The sequence below is a fragment of the Rana temporaria genome, chromosome 4 (genome assembly GCF_905171775.1).
Source record: "Rana temporaria chromosome 4, aRanTem1.1, whole genome shotgun sequence".
Classification (NCBI taxonomy): Eukaryota; Metazoa; Chordata; class Amphibia; order Anura; family Ranidae; genus Rana; species Rana temporaria.
The window spans coordinates 405,525,255-405,547,477 of NC_053492.1; the positions used below are offsets into that span (position 1 = coordinate 405,525,255).

At 43.6% G+C, this 22,223-nt stretch overlaps 1 protein-coding gene across 1 annotated transcript in view; it reads right to left on the bottom strand.

The window, feature by feature from the left end:
* SPRED2 (sprouty related EVH1 domain containing 2) overlaps positions 1–19,376 on the bottom strand; it is a 157,310-nt gene extending 137,934 nt beyond the window's left edge. Inside the window, exon 1 of the mRNA XM_040351251.1 lies at positions 18,999–19,376. Within this exon, the coding sequence (XP_040207185.1) occupies positions 18,999–19,024 (26 nt within the window). The 5' untranslated portion in view covers positions 19,025–19,376. The remainder of the gene's footprint in view (positions 1–18,998) is intronic.
* Between the last annotated feature and the right edge of the window lie 2,847 nt (positions 19,377–22,223).

Below are 22,223 nucleotides of genomic sequence, written 5' to 3' on the forward strand. Positions count from 1 at the left end.
CGCCTGCCCTACACCCAACTGAAGAAGCTCCCTCAGCCTTTTCGTTTTTATTTTAAATCGCATAACAAAAACACACGTTTCCTAGCCGCATTTAGGGCTGCCTTCGACAGTCAATCGCACTGCAATGCACGTTTTCCACTTGTTTCTGCATGTGGTCTCGGAACGTGAAGATGTAAATTGGGCCTTACATTGTACAGCCCAAAATCGATCGATTTGAAAGCGTTATTTTTAGTCTCATTTTTGGATCTTGTGTACAGGCCATGAGACTTTGGATTTCCCTTCCCTATCATGGTTACTATTGTCACCAATACAGAGGGGTGAATTTCTCTCTCTTAGGGCTCATTTACATTAGCGGTTGGGGGGGGTTGTATAACCACTTTTTTTACTACCCCTTTAGCTGCAGAGGCAGCAGCCTGGGATGTACACATGCTGAGCTGCGATTCTTTGCTTTACAGCTGCAGCAGAAATTATATCCCCCGTTGTGACCCATTGAATGGGGCTGTACTGCAACCTCCCCACAAGCGAGAACAACATGGCTGCAAGATAGTGCAGCATTTAGGGGGTTAAAATAGGTAGTAGGGAGGCAATACAACACCAGTGTATAATGTATTGTGCCAAGTAGCTCTATACACACAGCCGCATGACAAAGTATCAGCTTCTTGCCCCACTGTTCTACATTAAATGACTGTTGTATCTATCAGTGGGTGGGGAAGCTGCAGTTCCTGTCCATATGAATTTCTCCCTCTCACTCATACACCTGACAACTCCAAGGGGGAAGGCTCCTGACAGGGGCAAGCCACTCTATGGTCTACCTAGGCCAGTGATGGCGAACCTTGGCACCCCAGATGTTTTGGAACTACAGTCCCCATGATGCTCATGCACTGCGGTGTAGTTGAGTATCATGGGAAATGTAGTTCCAAAACATCTGGGGTGCCAAGGTTCGTCACTGACTTAGGCCAAAGCCAGGTGGACCCAACTCCTTAGTAGGGACCTGTTTAGGCTTGTCCTCTAATCTAAGTAATCAATGGAGAGCTCTCCCGAAGAGACCCCTCCTGGTTGGTTAGAGGAAAAAGACCCAAGGGCCACAGACCCTCTCTCTAACATCTTGGTAGGCCCCGAAATCCCGCACCCTCTGTCTCTGCCACAGAAAACAAAAAAACACCCGTGCAATGCTAGTGCCCACGATTACGTGTCTGCACATAACACATCGTCTTTCACCGGTCAGATCATGCCAAACAAGTAGACATCCATAAATATTTGTTTTCAGTTCTTTTTCAATGGACATTTTCATACTATGTCCAGAACAAGTCAATGGTACACCCTGTATGCAGTCAACTACCACTCCAAGACATTCATACCCTCATGTAGACCATATACTGCTCTATCATTTATATTTTATTACATTCACCTTCCTGATACGGGCGCCTTACAGCCAGTTAAAGGGGAGAAAAAAAAAAAAAAAAGAAGACTTGTGTTTCCACTTCCAATACAGTTTAGCATACTTAATTTTCGTATAAAAGCGCTGAAAACGCAGAGAAGTTTGAATGACCACTTAAATTCCAGATGTTCATTCAAGAAGACGCTGAAATGGTATCAGAGGCTTTATGTAACATTGGTACATAGCATTAGTATAAGTCAGATTCTCCATAGTAGGCACTGCATCTACTTCATGTAAACACCAATCAATGTTATCAAAATTGTTCTGTATACATTTAACATTTTTACCATCTAGATAAAGGTCCGATTCACCCCAGAATCATACAGGAACACGATGATGCACATTGCGGTGCGTTTTTTGCAGTTCAATTTTTAGCACCAGATCACATATAAAGTAGTGTGTGTACTACTTTTTGAGATTGTGTGGGCCGCAAAGCACTGTGATTTGCGCTTGGGGAAAAAAAATTGCATACAATATTGCTTAGTGAACTAAATATGCAGAATAAAAATAAATAAAGAATCAGGCATTGCCACAATTATTAACTAAAAAAAGCCTGAAAAGCTCCACATGGTCACAACGGTTTGTGACAAAACCCGTTAGGGGCGGAGCTGTGACATAATTGCACAATACCTGGAAACCAAAAGTTGAGGTATTTTTTCCAAAGACACTTTTAATGCGGTTTGGCGAACACACCTTTCCCGCACAGCATTCTGGTGTGAACCGAGTATAACTGTACTCTGGATACAAAATGCACACGTTGCACTTTTACAATACTTGGTCTTTGGATAAAAGTTTAAATATATTTATTACTGAAATGAACAGGGATAATTCTACAAATTGAAGTGCATGTAAACCCCAACAATGCACTATTTTTATTAACCCCTTTTTGGCCTGGTAAAGAGGAACTTCGGTCTGACAGGGCGCCAATCTACCGGTGAAATTCTGTACAACCCCAGTGCCCCACACATTGATCAAAATTCAGCCAGTTCAGCAGGCATGTATGGCCAGCTTTAGGAAGTGGGAGCGGGCACCCATCATAAAAAAGTGACCAGCTCCCCAGGGTAGGGAGTTGAATATGTGGCGCTTTCACTTTTGAGGTCCTCTTTAACAATCGAGGGCTCACGCACATGGCCGCAAAAAATAGAGTTTTTTTTTAATCAGTAGTTCAGTTTTTTTGTTAAAAGATCTCAATGCAGGTGTATAGGTTTCTATGGGCCCATGCACACAGCTGCATAAAGATTTGTGCTGCAGTCAGATCTGTAAAAAAGAAAGAAAAAAAAAATTAGGAACTAGAGCTGCCTGCAGCCTACCAACACAGTGACGGTAGTTGGCTTTCTTTAGAGGTTGCCTGTGTCCTAGCAGAGAAGGACACTACATGGCCATAGCCAAGTACATCCTAGCAACAGAGGATGATAGGCAGCAATAACCACTTGTGCCCTAGAAACAGAGGATGCCAGGCAGCAAAAGCCGCCTGCGCCCTAGCAACAGAGGATGCCAAGCCGCAACAGAGGATGCTAGGCAGCTTCCTTGAGAACCCACCTGCATCTTAGCAACAGAAGATGCTAGGCAGAAATAGCTGTCTGTGTCCTAGCAACAGAGGATATAGGCAGCCTATGTCGTAGCAACAGAAGAATGCTAGCCGGATTCTTTGAGAAAACACTTGCGTCCTAGCAACAGGGCTATTTACACTGTATGCATGTGATTTTTTCTAAAATGCGTACACAGAAGTTTTTTGCTAAATCTCTCTGCCAGCAAGATCCTGCATACTAGTGGTTGTACCTTTATAATGTCTGCATGTACCCTAAAAAGGGTCTTGTTATATTTGTTACGAAAGTGCAAAAAAAACCCTGTTGATCTCCGGCCTCAAAAAAAACACAGCCCCATAGAAGCCTAAGGCTTCTTTTAAAAAGTAATAAGACCCTGTCATAAACTTAAAGCACAGAAAAATCAAGCACTTTAAATGCTTACTTGCAATGTTTTTCCATTCAATAAATTACTTTCACCTGCAATGTGCCTTTGGCCCTGCTAGAAAATTGAACTAGTCCATTCCCTAGAACAGCACCCTATCTCCTTGAAAACCATAGCTCTCTATGGCTATAGGTGGTTCTGGGAATGAAATTGCTGTACGTGCTGGCACAGCTCCTTGTCTCCTCCTTACATAACCTTTTTTGTAGTTGCCGAAGATGGAGCAAAGGGAAATAATATAGGAGTAGTAGTCTTCAAACTGTGGCCCTTTGCTTCCATTTATCTTACCATTCGGGCTCTCCCCCCCCCCCCATTCCCTCCCCCCCTCCCCCAAAGGACAGTAAATTGGCCCTTTGCTTAGAGAGTTTGGAGACCCTGATATAAAGTGTCAATTGATTGATAGCTCTTAGTCTGCTGACATCGGATCCATAATGGCGGTACTAAGCAGCAGCCTCAGAGCTTTTCGATGATCACATAAGAGGGGCTTTTACTAGTAAAAAAAACACGCATAAAATAAATTTAAAGCACAAATAATCTATAGGAATGAATCGTATGGCACCAGGGCAAGGTTCACCAAGTATCTACGCTCATCTGAAAAGCATTTCACACAAGCATATCGGCAAATGCAACCCAAGGTAGAAAACAGGACACAACTTACTGGGGCTTACTTGTTAAACAGTCCAAGAGGTAGCAAATAGGAGCAATTCAGTGTTAGGGATTACATACACTTTAACCACTTAAGCCCCGGACCAATATGCTGCCTAAAGACCCAAGGTGTTTTTACAGTTCGGGACTGCGTCGCTTTAACAGACAATTGCGCGGTCGTGCGACTAGGCTCCCAAACAAAATTGGCGTCCTTTTTCCCCCCACAAATAGAGCTTTCTTTTGGTGGTATTTGATCACCTCTGCGGTTTTTAGGTTTTGCGCTATAAACAAAAATAGAGCGACAATTTTGAAAAAAATGCAATATTTTTTACTTTTTGCTATAATAAATATCCCCCAAAAACATATATAAAAAATATTTTTTTCCTCAGTTTAGGCCGATACGTATTCTTCTACCTATTTTTGGTTAAAAAAAAAAAAAAAAAAAAAAAAAAATCACAATAATCGTTTATCGGTTGGTTTGCGCAAAATTTATAGCGTTTACAAAACAGGGGATAGTTTTATTGCATTTTTATTTTTTTTACTACTAATGGCGGCGATCAGCGATTTTTTTCGTGACTGCGACATTATGGCGGATAGGGTTGTCCAGATACCGATACTAGTATCGGTATCGGGACCGATACCGAGTATTTGCGGGAGTACTCGTACTCGCGCAAATGCTCCCGATACCTAAATAGAATACTTTTTTTGTATTTATCAACATGTTCTATGAAAATTCTTTGAGTTTTTTACTACTGCGTGACAAGCAAATAAAACATTTTTATTCATTTTTACTCATTTTTATTCTTTTATAATGTCTTGAGTTAGAGTTCTTCATAATTCTAAAGAAAATATCCTTAGTCTGTATTGTGGTTTGAAAACTGTCACATGACATTTAAAAAAAGTATCGGTATTCGGTATCGGCGACTACATGAAAAAAAGTATCGGTACTTGTACTCGGTCCTAAAAAAGTGGTATCGGGACAACCCTAATGGCGGACACTTCGGACAATTTTGACACATTTTTGGGACCATTGTAATTTTCACAGCAAAAAATGCATTTAAATTGCATTGTTTATTGTGAAAATGATAGTTGCAGTTTGGGAGTTAAACACAGGGGGCGCTGTAACATTTAGGGTTCACCTAGTGTGTGTTTACAACTGTAGGGGGTGTGGCTGTAGGACTGACATCATCGATCGAGTCTCCCTAATAAAAGGGATCACTCGATCAATGCGCCGCCACAGTGAAGCACGAGGAAGCCGTGTTTACATACGGCTCTCCCCGTTCTTCAGCTCCGGGGAGCGATCGCGACAGAGCGGCTATAAACGAATAGCCGCGCCGTCGTCCCAGATCGCTCCCCGCGGGAACCCGACCGCCGCATGTCCCGGGGGGGGGGGGGGGGGGGGGGGGGGTCCCGATCAGACCCCCGACCCGTGGAAAGGCAGGGACGTACAGGTACGCCAATGTGCCTGTACGTGCCATTCTGCCGACGTATATGTACATGCGGCGGTCGGGAAGTGGTTAAAGAGGACTTCCTCCTCACCACCAAAAATTATTCATGCATGCAACTCTGCATGCCGATAATAAATTATCTTCCAGTGCTTTGGTAAATTAAACATTATGATGTTGCTTACATTTTATGTCTGACCATTTTCTGGTCTGTAGAGACACTTGGGACATTGCCAGGACCTTACAGATGCCCCCTGGGAAGGCTACTTTAGCAGTGCCTTTAAAGGAGATCTTGCCTGGTTATACACGCACCAGTTCTGGGTCTATTGAAACTATTAGGGCACTTTTGCACTGCACATGCAAGGGTTCTTGGTTTTATGAAGCTTATAGGCACGATTGTCTTTTGAACATCGCTAAGTCAACGTTCACATTGGACTGATTTGGCATGCAATTTGACATGTCAATTCGCATGCCAAATCGGCAACTATTGCTGGCAATGGCACCGTCCGAATCGGTGCGACGTTGACTTTGTGGCACAGAATTTGCGGCTCCGAACCGTTTTCCAAAAGTAGTTCCTGTATTACTTTTGGCGACTTCGGGGGTGATTTGAATAGACATCTGTGCATGAACCTGCACAGATGTCTGTCAAATCGCCCCTGAACTCGGACTGCATTGCCGGTTTGAAATCGCGTGAATTCAGCTGAACTCACACGATTTCAAACTTGCATCAGTGTGAACCACAAACATGCCCTAATATTTTAATAGGCTACAAGCCAGGGAGCATACGCATTACAAGCAGTGTGAAAGCATGCGTGCCCTATTCGTTTCAATAGGCCAGGACATGGCACATGCACCATATGAACTGCTGCACAAAAGTATCCTATAAGCTTCATTAGCAGACTGTACTGCACATGTGTGAAAATATCATAGGTGGTATTAAAGGGGGGGGGGGGGGTTCTCTTTAAGAGCCGAGTGCATTTCAAGCAAATAAACAGGTATTTTTCTGTAGTCCAGGGATTAAAGCACAGGGAAATGCGCATAAATCGCACAGATGTACTGCAGCTTTTTTTCTTCCCTGACATTCAGTTCCAGCTACTCAGATTGGGCAAAAGACAGACAAGTGTTTTTCTATAGAGGCAATCAGCCCACACATTCAGGAAAGATATAAAGCATGGGTGCTCAACCTACGGCCCTCCAGCTGTTGCAGAACTACAAGTCCCATGATTCCTCTGCCTTTGGGAGTCATACTTGGAACTGTCAGTCTTGCAATGCCTCATGGGACTTGTAGTTTTGCAACAGCTGGAGGGCCACAAGTTGAGCACCCATGATATAAAGCCACCCCCCAATCACAGAAGAAGAAATAAAATTAAGATTTTATTCTTTCTTCCACATGTGCACAACACCAGGTCTCAGTAAACGTGTGTTGGGAGCTTCATAGAGATCAGAAGGTAAACCAATGATGATACTAGCGCTGCATCTTCTCTAAAGTTAGGCTTACCACTTGCAGCAGACCTTGCCGCCTCTCTGAAACGCGAGCCACGGTGGATTGCTTTTCACAAGCGGCAAGGAGGTGATATGGCACCTCATCCCTGTAAATCCTACACCACTGTGCACACAGATGCAGTGCGGCCCCCATTCACTTACCGCCTGAAGATTGCAAAAAAAATCTAAATAATAATAATACATTTTTGCTGCGGTCGTGAAGCAAAATATTGCAGCCATGGTATGTGTACAATCCAATCCATTTAACCGAAAAGGGGGAACGGGACTTAACTTCACAGCTCAGCCACCTATTTTTACCACCGTACTGCAAGTATAAACTGGCCCTACGAAGTGAAGGTCAAATGACAATGCAGAACCAGCAATTGTAACATTAACTGGGGGAGATTTATTAATTCTGACACACAGCAAGGCAATGCTACACAGAAGCTTGAAGACAGGCTGATTAGAATTATGTAGCTTCATTCATAAATTATTCACTCAGCTGCTCTAAGTGTCGGTTCACATTGGTGCGATGCGGGAACACTGCGAATACACTGCGGGTCCCCGACTTGGTCACACCGCCATATGCGAACTGCTGGGAGTGTCAATACAATGTTAACGACACCCCCATTTCAGCTTGTATATTGCACTGCAAACTGACAGTTCGGACATGAATCGGATCGCGTGGGTGTGAACACCCATGTGGTCCTGTGTGACTTTGGTCCAAATGCGACGCAAATTCAGCCATACTATCTGTATGGCTGAAATCGCACGGACATTGCATGTGATTTGCGGTGCGAATCACACGTGATCTCGCAGAGTGCATCTGTGTGAACCGGCACTAAGGGCTCATTCACTCGAGCAGCTGAGGGGTAGTAAAACTTAATGGTTTAAGTTTTTACTGCCCCTTAAAGTGGTTGTAAACTGCAGGTGATATAAAAAATGAATGAAATGAAAACTCCCTGCAGGGCAATGTCATAATTAGGGATGAGCTCAGGCGTGTTCGCAAACCGCACGTGCAGAGCCCGCCAGGAAGTCGGCACTGCACAGCGCTAATCACAGGCAGCGAGACATTTTCCGATCTCTGCAGCAGCGCATCGGAACAATCTTTCACTGCTTGTGATTAGCGGTCTGCAGTGCTGACTTCCTGGCGGGCTCTGCACGTGCGGTTTGCGAACACGCCTGAGCTCATCATGTGTTAGCATGCATTGCATACTAGCACATTATGAAAGACTCACCGGAGAACGAAGCCCTCCAGCGCCACGAGACAGCCGACATCTTCACCTGCTCTTCCTTCCGGGTTTACAGCCTCCAGCTGAGTGGTCGGAGGCACAATGACATCACTCCTGCGCATGCGCTCGGGAGCCGCAGTTTCTGGCATGCACTCTGAATATCTCCTAAACTGTGCAAGTTTAGGAGACATTTACAGTACCTACAGGGAAGTCTTATTACAGGCTTACCTGTAGGTACAAGGGGCAGTACAGAATTTACTACCACTTTAACTAGCTAGAGGCAGCAACATATGACACCACCACAAGGCTTTGTTTCACCGCAGCAGGAATTATATGCGCTGTTGCTTTCAGTGGGCATGGTGCCCATCGAGCATGATCCATTCAAGCGATTGGGGCCGCTATGCAAGCACCCAGCAACTGCATGCAATGCACGCGGTGGAGGCACACTAGTGTGGTGTTCAGGATGTTAAAGTAGGCAGTGAGGAGGAGAGACACCAACACCCCGCCGCCTGTCAAATGATTTCTAAAGAGCAGTCCACGTTCGGATCAAATCAGTATCAGCCTTAAATTAGCACTGCAACAGAATAAGGGTGAATGTCCACTGCCAAGTGGACCTGCCGAATCAAGTCACCGCTCTGGCAGGTCTCTTCTGCTGGCTGTGGTAGGGAGCAGTGAGGTGCGCCATTCAGCTCCCTTTTTTTCTACAAACTTTATTCGAAGTGTACAAAACATACACTTCAGTCATGGCAATGTACCACAGCACGTCTGAAGTGTGAATGGGACAGATAGGACCGGTTATTTCCTGTGTGTCCCTGTGATGACAGACATTTTACAATGCATGTGAATTAGCCCTAAAACCAGGCCCGGCCCACTTCTCAGTTGTGTGTTTGTTTTCGGTGACTAAAGCCATCGGATTTTCCGACGGGAATTGCGCGATGACAAGCTTTTGTCGGAAAATCCGACCATTTGTATGCTCCATTGGACAATTGTTTTCGGATTTTCCGACAACAAATGTGGGATAGCATGCTTTAACCACTTAACCACTACCCGACGGCCGTACGACTTTATAAGGCCGCGGGGTGGTTCTAAATCTCTAACAGGCCGTAAAAAGACGGCCTGGGCGCGCATCCAGTGGCGCGGGCACGCTCGCCGCATCGCTGAGATGCGAGTGCCTGGCGGCCGTGATGTCCGCCAGGGACTCGGGATCGGCGGCTACAGGGACAAGACGTGGGGCTCTGTGTGTAAACACAGAGATCCACGTCCTGTCAGGGGAGAGAGGAGACCGATCTGTGTCCCTTGTACATAGGGACATAGATCGGTCACCTCCCCCAGTCACCCCCCCTCCACCTACAGTTAGAACACAATTTAGGGTACACATTTAACCCCTTCCTCACCCCCTAGTGTTAACCCCTTCAATGCCAGTCACATTTATACAGTAATTAGTGCATATTTATAGCACTGATCGCTGTATAAATGTGAATGGCGCCAAAAATGTGTCAAAAGTGTGTGATGTGTCCGCCATAATGTCGCATTATGTCACAGTCACGGAAAAAATGCTGATCGCCGCCATTAGTAGTAAAAAAAAAATAATAAAAAATAATAATAATTCTGTCCCCTATTTTGTAAGCGCAATAACTTTTGCGCAAACCAGACGCTTCTTGCGATTTTTTTCCCCCAAAAATATGTAGAAGAATACGTATCGCCTAGACAGAGAAAAAAAATGTTTTTTTTTAAAAAAATTGGGCTATTTATTATAGCGACAAGTAAAAAATATAGTTTTTTTTCAAAATTGTCGCTCTATTTTTGTTTATAGCGCAAAAGATAAAAACCGCAGGAAAGCTCTATTTGTGGGGAAAAAAGGACGTCAATTTTGTTTGGGAGCCACGTCGCACGACCGCGCAATTGTCAGTTAAAGTGACGCAGTGCCACAAGTTGAAATTTCACCTGGTCAGGAAGGGGTATATGTGCCCAGTAAGGAAGTGGTTAAGGACCAAGCCAGTTTTTCAGACTCAGTGTTTACAAGTTTAAAACAGTTATTTTTTTTTATTTTTTTTGAGAAAATTACTTAGAACCCCCCCAAACATTATATATTGTTTTTTTTTCTAACACCCTAGAGAATAAAATGGTGGTCATTGCAGTACTTTTTGTCACACCGTATTTGCGCAGCGGTCTTGCAAGCGCACTTTTTTTGGAAAAAATTCACTTTCTTTAACTAAAAAATAAGACAAGAGTAAAGCTAATAACTATGGCCAATACACTGATGGGAAATTGCGCTATTGTTATGTAGGTAGGGGTGTCAAGTGTGCGTATCTTCCCCCTTCATTTGGAGGGAGCTGCAAAGTTTTCTCAGCACCAAGAAGAATTGTATGTCTTGTTCTAATACTCTTAGGCCAATTGGTTACTTTGTATGACAACACCTTGGAATGGCCTTTCGCAGCCTGACAGTTGCCAATGATGTGACAGATTAAAGCTTCTCTTGTAATGACTGTTGAACCTTGTTGGTGATAACTGGAGGGCAATGAGCTCTTCCAAGCATCAGAAATTCTCTTTACTGCACACAAGTTTCCGGACACATTGATAAGAGTTTAATGACTGGAAGCCAATAGTTCCTGTTTCTATGGATAACAATAAAAACAAGCAGTTACTGCAAAACCTCTTCTGGGATTTAGCCTACGTTCACATTGGAGCGATTTGTCATGCGATTTGAGAGATTAATAGTCGCAGCCTATTGGACGCAATGGCACTGTTCAAATCGGTGCAACACCAATTTTGCGGCAATGATTTGTAAAAGTAGTTCCTGATTTTCATTTGAATAGCTGTAGTATTTCCCGCCGTGTATAGACACTCCCCCTTGCTCGGGATCTGTCCAATCCCGAGCAAGGGGGAGTGTCTATACGCAGCGCAGCGGGGAATACTACAGCTACTACAACTACTTTCTGGTATCGGGACAATACCATTTGCGTAGATGCTCCCTATTTTTAATGAATAGACGTATAAACAAGTAATGGGGCCTACACACTATCGGAATTTCCGATGGAAAAAGTCAGACAGTGTATGCCCCATCTGAGTAATTCCGATGAATTTTATCAGAGTTTACATAAAGAACATGTTCTCTTTTCCTCCGATGGAATTCCGTCGGAATTCTGATGTGAATTTGGTCGGACAAAGGTCCGATCGTGTGTACAGGGCATAACACATACCTTCCCTGAGCTCACTGTCTGTAGGCCCATATTTTTTCGGATTACAGTAAAACCTTGGTTTGAGAGCGTTTTGCAAGATAAGCAAAAATGTTTTTATTAATTTTTACTTGATATACAAGTAGCGTCAGGTTACAACCGAGTATTAGCCCAGGTTCACAATGGGTACGTTTTGCGATGTGATTTCACATGTGAAATCACATCTCAAATCGGCAGCATTTGCCGGCAATGACACCGTCCTAATCGGTGCGATGCCGCATCTGCGGCGCTGCACCGATTTCAAAAAGTAGTTCCTGTACTACTTTTTGCGATTTCTGGCCGCGATTTACATTGACATCTGTGCAGAAACCTGCACAGATGTCTCTTAAATCGCGGCCAAAATCTGGACTGCCGGCGGGAGTGAAATCGTGCGAGTTCAGCTGAACTCGCACGGCTTCACTCCCGCAGCCCAGTGTGAACCAGGGCTAAAAGAGAAGAGAGGCACCTCTAAGAGCCGGTTCACACACAGGCGGCATTAATCGGCAAGGCGATCTCAAGACGACTTGAGAGGCAACTTGCAAAATGACTTCTGTATTGAAGTCAATGCAAGTCGCCCCGAGTCGCACAGGAACCTTTTTCTAAGTCGGAGCAACTTACGTCACTCCTATTAGAATGGTTCAATTGAATAGAGCGGACCGCGACTTGTCAGGCGGCTGAGTCGCCTGACAGGTCGCCCCTGTGTGAACCGCCTCTCAGTGTAGAAATATGGTTACATTTAATGAAGGTACAACATTTAGCAACATATTGCTACACTTAGAGGCGCCTCTCTTCTCTTTTACACTCTGTAGCTCCTGCTGGATTTTGCTTCTAATCCTCTAGTATAGGCTTCCATTTGTGGATGGACATTTTATGGTTACACGACCTATCACATTGCTATAATTTTTTTATATGGACTATAAACTGAAGGACATATGAATAAATGGTTGCTGAATGAATCATTTGAGCTTCCATTATTTCTTATGGGGAAATTTGCTTTGATATACAAGTGCTTTGGATTACAAGCATGTTTCTGGAATGAATTATGCTCGCAATCCAAGGTTTTACTGTATATAAAATCAGGTATAGAATATTAACATTTTGAAATACGGTATGCATGAAAGCATTACTGAAGCTTGTGATATGTTCTAAAAGTATGGTGATTTTATAGCAAGCGCATAACTAAAAGCTTGTTCACACCAGCAAGCCATGCTAAAACACAAAACAGTGCTCATCCCCAGTGCATTGCACTGTTTACTGTTTTTTTTAGAACTTTATTAAACTATTACAAGTGACATTGCATTTGTTTCTACTGCAGCATGGTGTGATGCAATTGACTGCGTCACACTACGCTGCGCTGAAAAAAAAAAAAAGAAGGAGTGTTGCATTCAGTACCTTTTTTTTTTTTTAAATCAGCGGACACCAACCCAATGCAGGGGTGTGAACTGATGTCCCAACCCACCTGATGTGAACTAGCCCATAATCAAATATTTAAAATCTCTTCATTCAAAAAGAAGGCAGAAGTTTATCAATTTATTTTCATTAGGGTTGTCCCGATACCACTTTTTTAGGACTGAGTACCGATACTTTTTTTCAAGTACTCGCCGATACCGAATACCGATACTTTTTTTTTTAATGTGTCCCCAAATGCAGCCATGTCCCCCTCCCCCCCATATCCAGCCATGTCTCCCCCCCATATCCAGAAATGTTCCCCCCCCATATCCAGCCATGTCCCCCCCCCCATATGCAGCCATGTCCCCCATATGCAGCCATGTCTCCCCCCCATATCCAGCCATGTCCCCCCCATATCCAGCCATGTCCCCCCCCATATCCAGCCATGTCCCCCCCCCCATATGCAGCCATGTCTCCCCCCCATATCCAGCCATGTCCCCCTTACCTGCATCCCGCTGCCGCCGACTGCTTAATACGCGCGGGGAACATTACAGCTATCATTTGAATAGCTGTAATGATTCGCGCTGCGCTGCGTATAGACACTCCCCCTTGCTCGGGATTGGTCAGTTCACCCGAGCAAGGGGGAGTGTCTATACGCGGCGCGAATCATTACAGCTATTCAACTGATAGCTGTAATGTTCCCCGCGCGTATTAAGCAGTCGGCGGCAGCGGGGATGCGGCGTAACGGCAGCAGGATGGAATGGAGTATTCCATTTCGGTATCGGGGGTATTTGCGGGAGTACGAGTACTCCCGCAAATACTCGGAATTGGTCCCGATACTAGTATCGGTATCGGGACAACCCTAATTTCCATGAATGAATGAATGACTTGTATAGCGCAACTCATGCGAACTGAATCGCCTCTGGGCACTTTTTCCAGCCAGAGTCTGCTTGGCTGGTGCGGTCATTTTACCCTGTAGGATCGTGACACGCTTGGGACACACAGTCATACACACAGATATACTGGGCCAATTTGGACAAGATCCAATTTACCTACCAGCATGTCTTTGGAGTGTGGGAGGAAACCGGAGTACCCGGAGGAAACCCACGCATGCACAGGGAGAACATGCAAACTCCAGGCAGATGGTGTCGTGGTCGGGATTCGAACCAGCGACGCTTTTGCTGCTAGGCGAATGTGCTACTCACTGCACCACTGTGCTGCCCTTCATCCACTGAAAATAAAAATAAGCCTCACCAGTCAGGCCCATTATGGTTTGTCCTTGGGTTCGTCTTTTTTTTTTTTTTTTCTTAAAGCCAACAAGGATTTGTCCAGCCACGTAATAATTCTCACGCAGTAACACTACAACCATTTTTTTTTTTGCAGAATACATTCCCACCATAATTTAATGCATGCAATAGATAAGCAACGGCAATCTTGTCACAAAACCACAAACATTGAATACACCAAATACACACGAGAAGCAGATATAAGATCAGCGAATCCAAAATGTGCGATTCCACCATCCTCTGAAGATGCAGATTTTAAAACCATCATCATTGTAATGATGATAATCAAATGATTCAGTACAGTAACCAGCCAAACAATTTATTACAGCTTATGTCTAATAACAAGTTGTACATCATTTGCCTTCAGGCCGCCTTCAACAAGTCCACCCTACTGAAAGGCTCATAATTACACGGTAACCGAAATTCCTGCAAAGAATAGACGACCAAAAGGTAACCCAAACACAAGTGTTCCCTGACAGCATGGGCAGCGAGAAAACAAATTACAATGGCAGCAATGTAAAGAAGCTGTCGCTCGCTGGATGTCATACTTCTGCCTGAAACAATGAGCCAAATACACTAAATTTCCCCAAGCATGCAACAAATACAACAAGGTTAAAGATATGCATCAGATTTTTTTTTTTATATTTTGTTTAAAATTAATATAGTTACAGAGCAGGTAGCGAAGTGCACAAAATGTGACGTTCTGTGATTCAGATGAGATAATAATAAATTATATTATATAATATATAACACACACACATAAAAATAATTTGTTGGCTTATCCCTTAAGTTGTTTTTTTTTTTTTTGCTTTGCTTTGAGCAGATATTGTTTCTTTTTTATGAAAAATTATATATTACTATTTTTTTATTTTAATAGATAAAGAAAAATTCTATATATATATTTCTTTTTTTTCTATTCAAAAAAATATATATATATTTATATATTAAAAAAGTAATATATAACTATTTTATGAAAAATTATATATTACTATTTTTTTATTTTAATAGAAAAAAATATTATATGTATATATATCTTTTTTTTCTATTCAAAAAAAGCTAGTTTTTTGGAATATATATATATATATATATATATATATATATATTTATATTTATTTATTTATATTTATATATTAAAAAAGTAATATTAATATATAACTATTTTTTTTATTTTGATAATATATATTTTTTTTATTCCAAAAATAAAAAATAAATAATTATTTTTATTAAAAAAAATTATTTATCTCTTATTTTTGGAATAATAATAATAAAAAAAAATGTTTTATCTATATATACACGCACACACACACACATACATACACACCTATTTTTTATTTGTATTATATATATATATATATATATATATATATATATATATATATATATATATATATTTAAAGTAATATTAATATATACATTTTTTTTAATAAACAATATATATATATATATATATATATATATATATATATATATATATATATATATATATATTTTATTTAACAAAAATAGTATATTTTATATGCTATATATATATATATATATATATATATATATATGTGTGTGTGTATAATATTAATATATAACTATATATATATTTTTTTTTAAATAGTTATATATTATATATAAATATTACTATATATATATATATATATATATATATATATATTTTGTTTATTAAAAAAAATTTTATATATTAATATTACTTTAAATATATAAAAAAATAGGTGTGTGTGTGTGTATATTATATATATATATATAATTTTTTTTATTATTATTCCAAAAATAAGAGATAAATAATTATTTTTATTCCAATATATATATATACACACACACACACATATTATATATAAAAAATAGGTATATATATATATATATATATATATATATATATATATATATATATATATATATATATATATATATATATATATATATATATATATATATATATATATATATATATTTTTTTTTTTTTTTTTTTTTTTTTGGTTACATAACAAAACAAAAAAAAAACAGCAGCTGCTCATCACATCATCATCCATCCCAGCAAAATAGATAGAAAGAGAAAAAAAAAAAAAGAAGAAGAGCTATACTGCACAATGGGATAAGTCAACAAATGATATTAATAGGTACAACATTGTACCGTGAGATAAAGGTCAACAAATGCTGATCTTAATAGACATGAATAACTGTAAGCCACATTATAATAAATGACATGGCGCTGTATTTCATTACTGTGTAATGGAATTTGCAAAGCAGTTAACCGTTTTACAGAAGTCTACACGCTCGTCGCTCATAGGAAGCAACAGCTTGACAATTCATGACAGCGATCAGCCCATTAAGCAATAATAATTCTCATTCATAAATATCAATTTAGAGTCTGCTGTATAAATGAAGCCATTCTGCAAACTGTTACTAATCTGAGAAACAGTCAGCATGTTGATTATGTCATGGACAGAAGGCAATGCAATGGTGAACAATAAAGACATTTCATCTGTAACATGTTGCTGAAGAAACTTGCATGTGTGCAATACAGCCACCATCAATGGAGGAAGAGCAAGTCCTCGCACCCTACAGCACACACCTTCTACTAACCTTCATTGCATGCAGATTAGGTAGGTGCCCCTATGATATAGCATTGGTAAATCGATAGTTGACTGTACAAAGATTGTATAGTCCCATTGCAACATGTATGGTGCTGCTACGGTTTGCATCAACCGATCACCACATAATAATGAGTTTATAGAATATGATCAGCGATGGCTTTAGGTAGCAGCACATAGGAAATACATGTACAACCACTGACTACACGGTTGCAGAGCCAGCATCGCATGCGCTTGTCAATCTTCAGCATGCTCCCGTCATCCCATTAAAATGTCATTCCAAATACAGATATTGGAACCCAGGCTGGCTGTCTAGATCCAAGTCTCCCCTATAATCAGATTGTAATCACCCCCCAACATAAGCACTGCTGTGCAAGAGAACATTTCTGCAGCAGTTGCCCACAAATGCATATAAACATACTGACAGTACCAGATCACCACAGCACTAGATCCTCGATAACAACTTCAGATCTCAGATGGCGGCACCAGATCTCAGATGACAACTTCAGATCTCATGCACCAGATCTCAGCGCTAGATTCCTGATGACAACTTCAGATCTATGATGGTTGCACCAGATTTCTGACAGTGGCACCAGATCACTGATGGCACCAGATCCCTAATGACAACTTCAGATCTATGATTGTTGCACCAGATCACTGATGACAACTTCAGATTTATGATTGTTGCACCAGATCACTGATGACAACTTCAGATCTATGATTGTTGCACCAGATCACTGATGACAACTTCAGATCTATGATTGTTGCACCAGATCACTGATGGCACCAGATCCCTAATGACAACTTCAGATCTATGATTGTTGCACCAGATCACTGATGGCACCAGATCCCTAATGACAACTTCAGATCTATGATTGTTGCACCAGATCACTGATGGCACCAGATCCCTAATGACAACGTCAGATCTATGATTGTTGCACCAGATCACTGATGGCACCAGATCCCTAATGACAACGTCAGATCTATGATTGTTGCACCAGATCACTGATGGCACCAGATCCCTAATGACAACGTCAGATCTATGATTGTTGCACCAGATCACTGATGGCACCAGATCCCTAATGACAACGTCAGATCTATGATTGTTTCACTAGATCACTGATGGCACCAGATCCCTAATGACAACGTCAGATCTATGATTGTTGCACCAGATCACTGATGGCACCAGATCCCTAATGTCAACGTCAGATCTATGATTGTTGCACCAGATCACTGATGGCACCAGATCCCTAATGTCAACGTCAGATCTATGATTGTTGCACCAGATCACTGATGGAACCAGATCCCTAATGATAACGTCAGATCTATGATTGTTGCACCAGATCACTGATGGCACCAGATCCCTAATGACAACGTCAGATCTATGATTGTTGCACCAGATCACTGATGGCACCAGATCCCTAATGGCAACGTCAGATCTATGATTGTTGCACCAGATCACTGATGGCACCAGATCCCTAATGACAACGTCAGATCTATGATTGTTGCACCAGATCACTGATGGCACCAGATCCCTAATGACAACGTCAGATCTATGATTGTTGCACCAGATCACTGATGGCACCAGATCCCTAATGACAACGTCAGATCTATGATTGTTGCACCAGATCACAACACCAGATCACAGCACTAGATTCCTGGTGACAACTTCAGATCTATGATTGTTGCACCAGATCTCTGACAGCGGCTCCAGATCACAACACCAAATCACTGATGGCGGCACCAGATCCCTGATGACAACTTCAGATCTATGATAGCTGCACCAGATCTCTGATGGCAGCACCAGATCACAGCACTAGATCCCTAAAGACAACTTGAGATCTCTGACAGCGGCTCCAGATCACAACACTAGATCACAGCACTAGATCCCTAAGGACAGCTTGAGATCTCTGACAGCAGCTCCAGATCACAACACTAGAACATAGTAGGTACGGTCGATCCCTGATGACAACCCCAGATCTCTGACAGCTATACAGATCACAGCCGCAGATCTGTGATTGCAGCCCAGGATCTCTGATCACAGTGGACAATCCCTGATGACAACACCAGATCTCTGACCAAACCTGCAGATCCCATGCCACAGGTTGCCAGGTGATCCCACAACATGAGTAATCCCCTCCCCCCCGGGTTTATTGCTGACCCTCTGCCAACAAGACATCCAGTGCTGGGCCCATACACACACACAACACACACAGACCCGGCTCTCCCGTCCATACTGCACTATTCCCGGTCTGCAGCCCCGCACACTCCCCCCTCTGATCCGGGGGATCGGACACTTACTCCTCCGGGGGGGCTTCTTCGCTCATCTTGCAGCGATCACCGGCTCTCTCCCGCCTCGGGGGGCTCCGAGCTGCTCATCTTTCCCGAGGAAGGTTCGGACGTCTAGGTATCCCCCGGTTACATGGATCGGGACCCCCGCCGGTCCTTCTCCCTCCTCCTCCTTCTTCTCTTCCCGGGGACTGGGCTACAGGCAGGCTACTGCGCCCCGCCCGTGTGCCTTCTCCTGCTGCTGGTGGCCCCGTCCGAGCCCCATCTCCTATTCCTCCTCCATGCTGCCTCCCCTGCCGCGGGCTCCCTGTGTAATGTGTGAGAGTGAGAAGAGCGAGCGAGAGGAGAGGAGAGAGAGAGAGCGCCGCTCACCCGCCGCAGGGACAAGGAGGAGAGAGACAGAGAGGAAGTGGGGCGGAAGCGATGACGTCACACTCCCCAGCAACAAGCAGCTGCGAGGACACGGGGCTCTGGAGGAGAGGAGGAGGAGGAGAGAGAGTAGGGGGGAGAGGGGGATACAGATAGGAGAGAGGGGGATACAGAGGGGAGAGGGGGATACAGATAGAGGGATACAGAGGGGAATACAGATAGGAGGATACAGAGGGGCAAGGGGGATACAGATAGAGGTACACAGACAGGAGAAGGGGGATACAGATAGAGGGGAGAGGGAGATACAGATAAGGGATACAAAGGGGAGAGGAGGATACAGATAGGGGGATACAGATAGAGGTATACAGACAGGAGAAGGGGGATACAGATAAGGGATACAGAGGGGAGAGGGGAATACAGATAGGAGAGAGGGGGATACAGAGGGGCGAGGGGGATACAGACAGGAGAAGGGGGATACAGATAGAGGGATACAGATAAGGGATACAAAGGGGAGAGGAGGATACAGATAGGAGGATACAGAGGGGCAAGGGGGAAACAGATATAGGTAAACAGACAGGAGAAGGGGGATACAGATAGAGGGATACAGATAAGGGATACAGAGGGGAGAGGAGGATACAGAGGGGAGAGGGGGATACAGATAGAGGTATATAGACAGGAGAAGGGGGATACAGATAGAGGGGGGAGGGGGATACAAAGGGGAGAGGGGGATACAGAGGGGCAAGGGGGATACAGATAGAGGTATACAGACAGGAGAAGGGGGATACAGGTAAGGGATACAGAGGGGAGAGGAGGATACAGAGGGGAGAGGGGGATACAGATAGGAGGATACAGAGGGGCAAGGGGGATACAGATAGAGGTATACAGACAGGAGAAGGGGGATACAGATAGAGGGATACAGAGGGGAGAGGGGGATACAGATAAGGGATACAGATAGGGGGGGAGAGGGGGATACAGATAGGAGGGGAGAGGGGGATATAGATGGGGGAGAGGAGGATACAGAGGGGAGAGGGAGATACAGATAGAGGGATACAGAGGGGAGAGGGGGATACAAATGGGAGAGGGAGATACAGAGGGGAGGGGAGAGGAGTATACAGAGGGGGATACAGATAGAGGGATACAGAGGGGAGAGGGGGATACAGATAGGGGAGAGAGAGATACAGAGAGGAGAGGGGGATACAGATAGAGGGGAGAGGGGGATACAGATAAGGAAGACAGAGGGGGACACAAGGGAGACAGATTGGGGAGAGGGGAACAAAGATAGTGGAGACAGAGGGGAGAGGAGGACTCAGAGGGGATGGGGGTACCTAGGGGCAGGGGTACTCAGATAGGGGAGACAGGTGGAATACTTCAATTGGGGAGACAAGGGAGAGGGGGGTACTCAGTACAGACAATGGGGGAGAGGGGTACTCAGGGGAGACAAAGAGGGAGAGGGGGACACAAATAGACGAGATAAGTTGCTGTGAGTGGAACTCGGGGGGGGGGAAGAGGAGGAGGGGTACACAATTGCGAGGGGAGAAAGGGTGGGGGGTGTAAAGGAATGTTAGGGTAATATAATCAGGAGAGGGGAACGTACTTCTCAAGTGTATAAAAGCCTGTATTCTTGACCAAATAAACAGTTCCAATTTTGCAGCAAACGAGTCCTGCTCGTTCTTGGGGTAACTTTATCCAGATTCACTGATCTCCTGTTCCAGAGCATTGGGAAGCAGCTTCTTGGCGGATTCCATCACAGGGGGTACAAAGCTAGGGGGAACAACAGGAGAAAGAGAGAGATGTCCATAGATAGGGAATAAAATAGGGGGAAGGAAAGGGAAACACAATGGAATTTACCCCTCTTAAGACCCCTTTCACACTGAAGCAGAGCTAAAGTGCCAATCAATTTTAGCGACGCTTTTGGGGCGCTAGTAGGGCGTTTTTTTTTTTTTAAGGACAAGTGACCTTAACCACTTGTCGACCACCCTATAGCCGAATGACGACTACAGAGCGGTTCGTTAATTCTGGGGGGGGGGGGCGTACATTGACGTCCTTCCAGAATCGTGCTCCCGTGTGCCCCCTGTGGCGCGCACACGGGAGTGTCCATGAACAGAGGACCCAGCGCATCATGGATCGCGGTAAATGGCCGCTGACTGCGGGCGTTTACCATGTGATCGCTCCATCAAATGACGGAGGGATCACTTGTAAACAAACCGGTGTCATATCTCCTCTGTGTAACGATCGGTACAGTGTGAGAGGAGAGGGGGAGAGATCGTGGCAGCAGTGTTGTGGGCTGGATGTGTAGTGCCCACAGCGCTGCTCAGTGACAATTGCAGCCTCTGCCAGCCATCCCTCCTGCTCAGTGATACCCAGCCATACTCTGCAATACCCAGCCATACTCTGCAATACCCTGCCATACTCTGCAATACCCTGCCATACTCTGCAATACCTAGCTATACTCTGCAATACCCTGCCATACTCTGCAATACCTAGCTATACTCTGCAATACCCTGCCATACTCTGCAATACCCTGCCATACTCTGCAATACCTAGCTATACTCTGCAATACCTAGCTATACTCTGCAATACCTAGCTATACTCTGCAATACCTAGCTATACTCTGCAATACCCTGCCATACTCTGCAATACCCTGCCATAATCTGTAATACCTAGCCATACTCTGCAATACCCTGCCATACTCTGCAATACCTAGCTATACTCTGCAATACCTAGCTATACTCTGCAATACCCTGCCATACTCTGCAATACCCTGCCATACTCTGCAATACCCTGCCATACTCTGCAGTACCCTTCCATACTCTGCAATACCCTTCCATACTCTGCAATACCCAGCCATACTCTGCAATACCCTGCCAT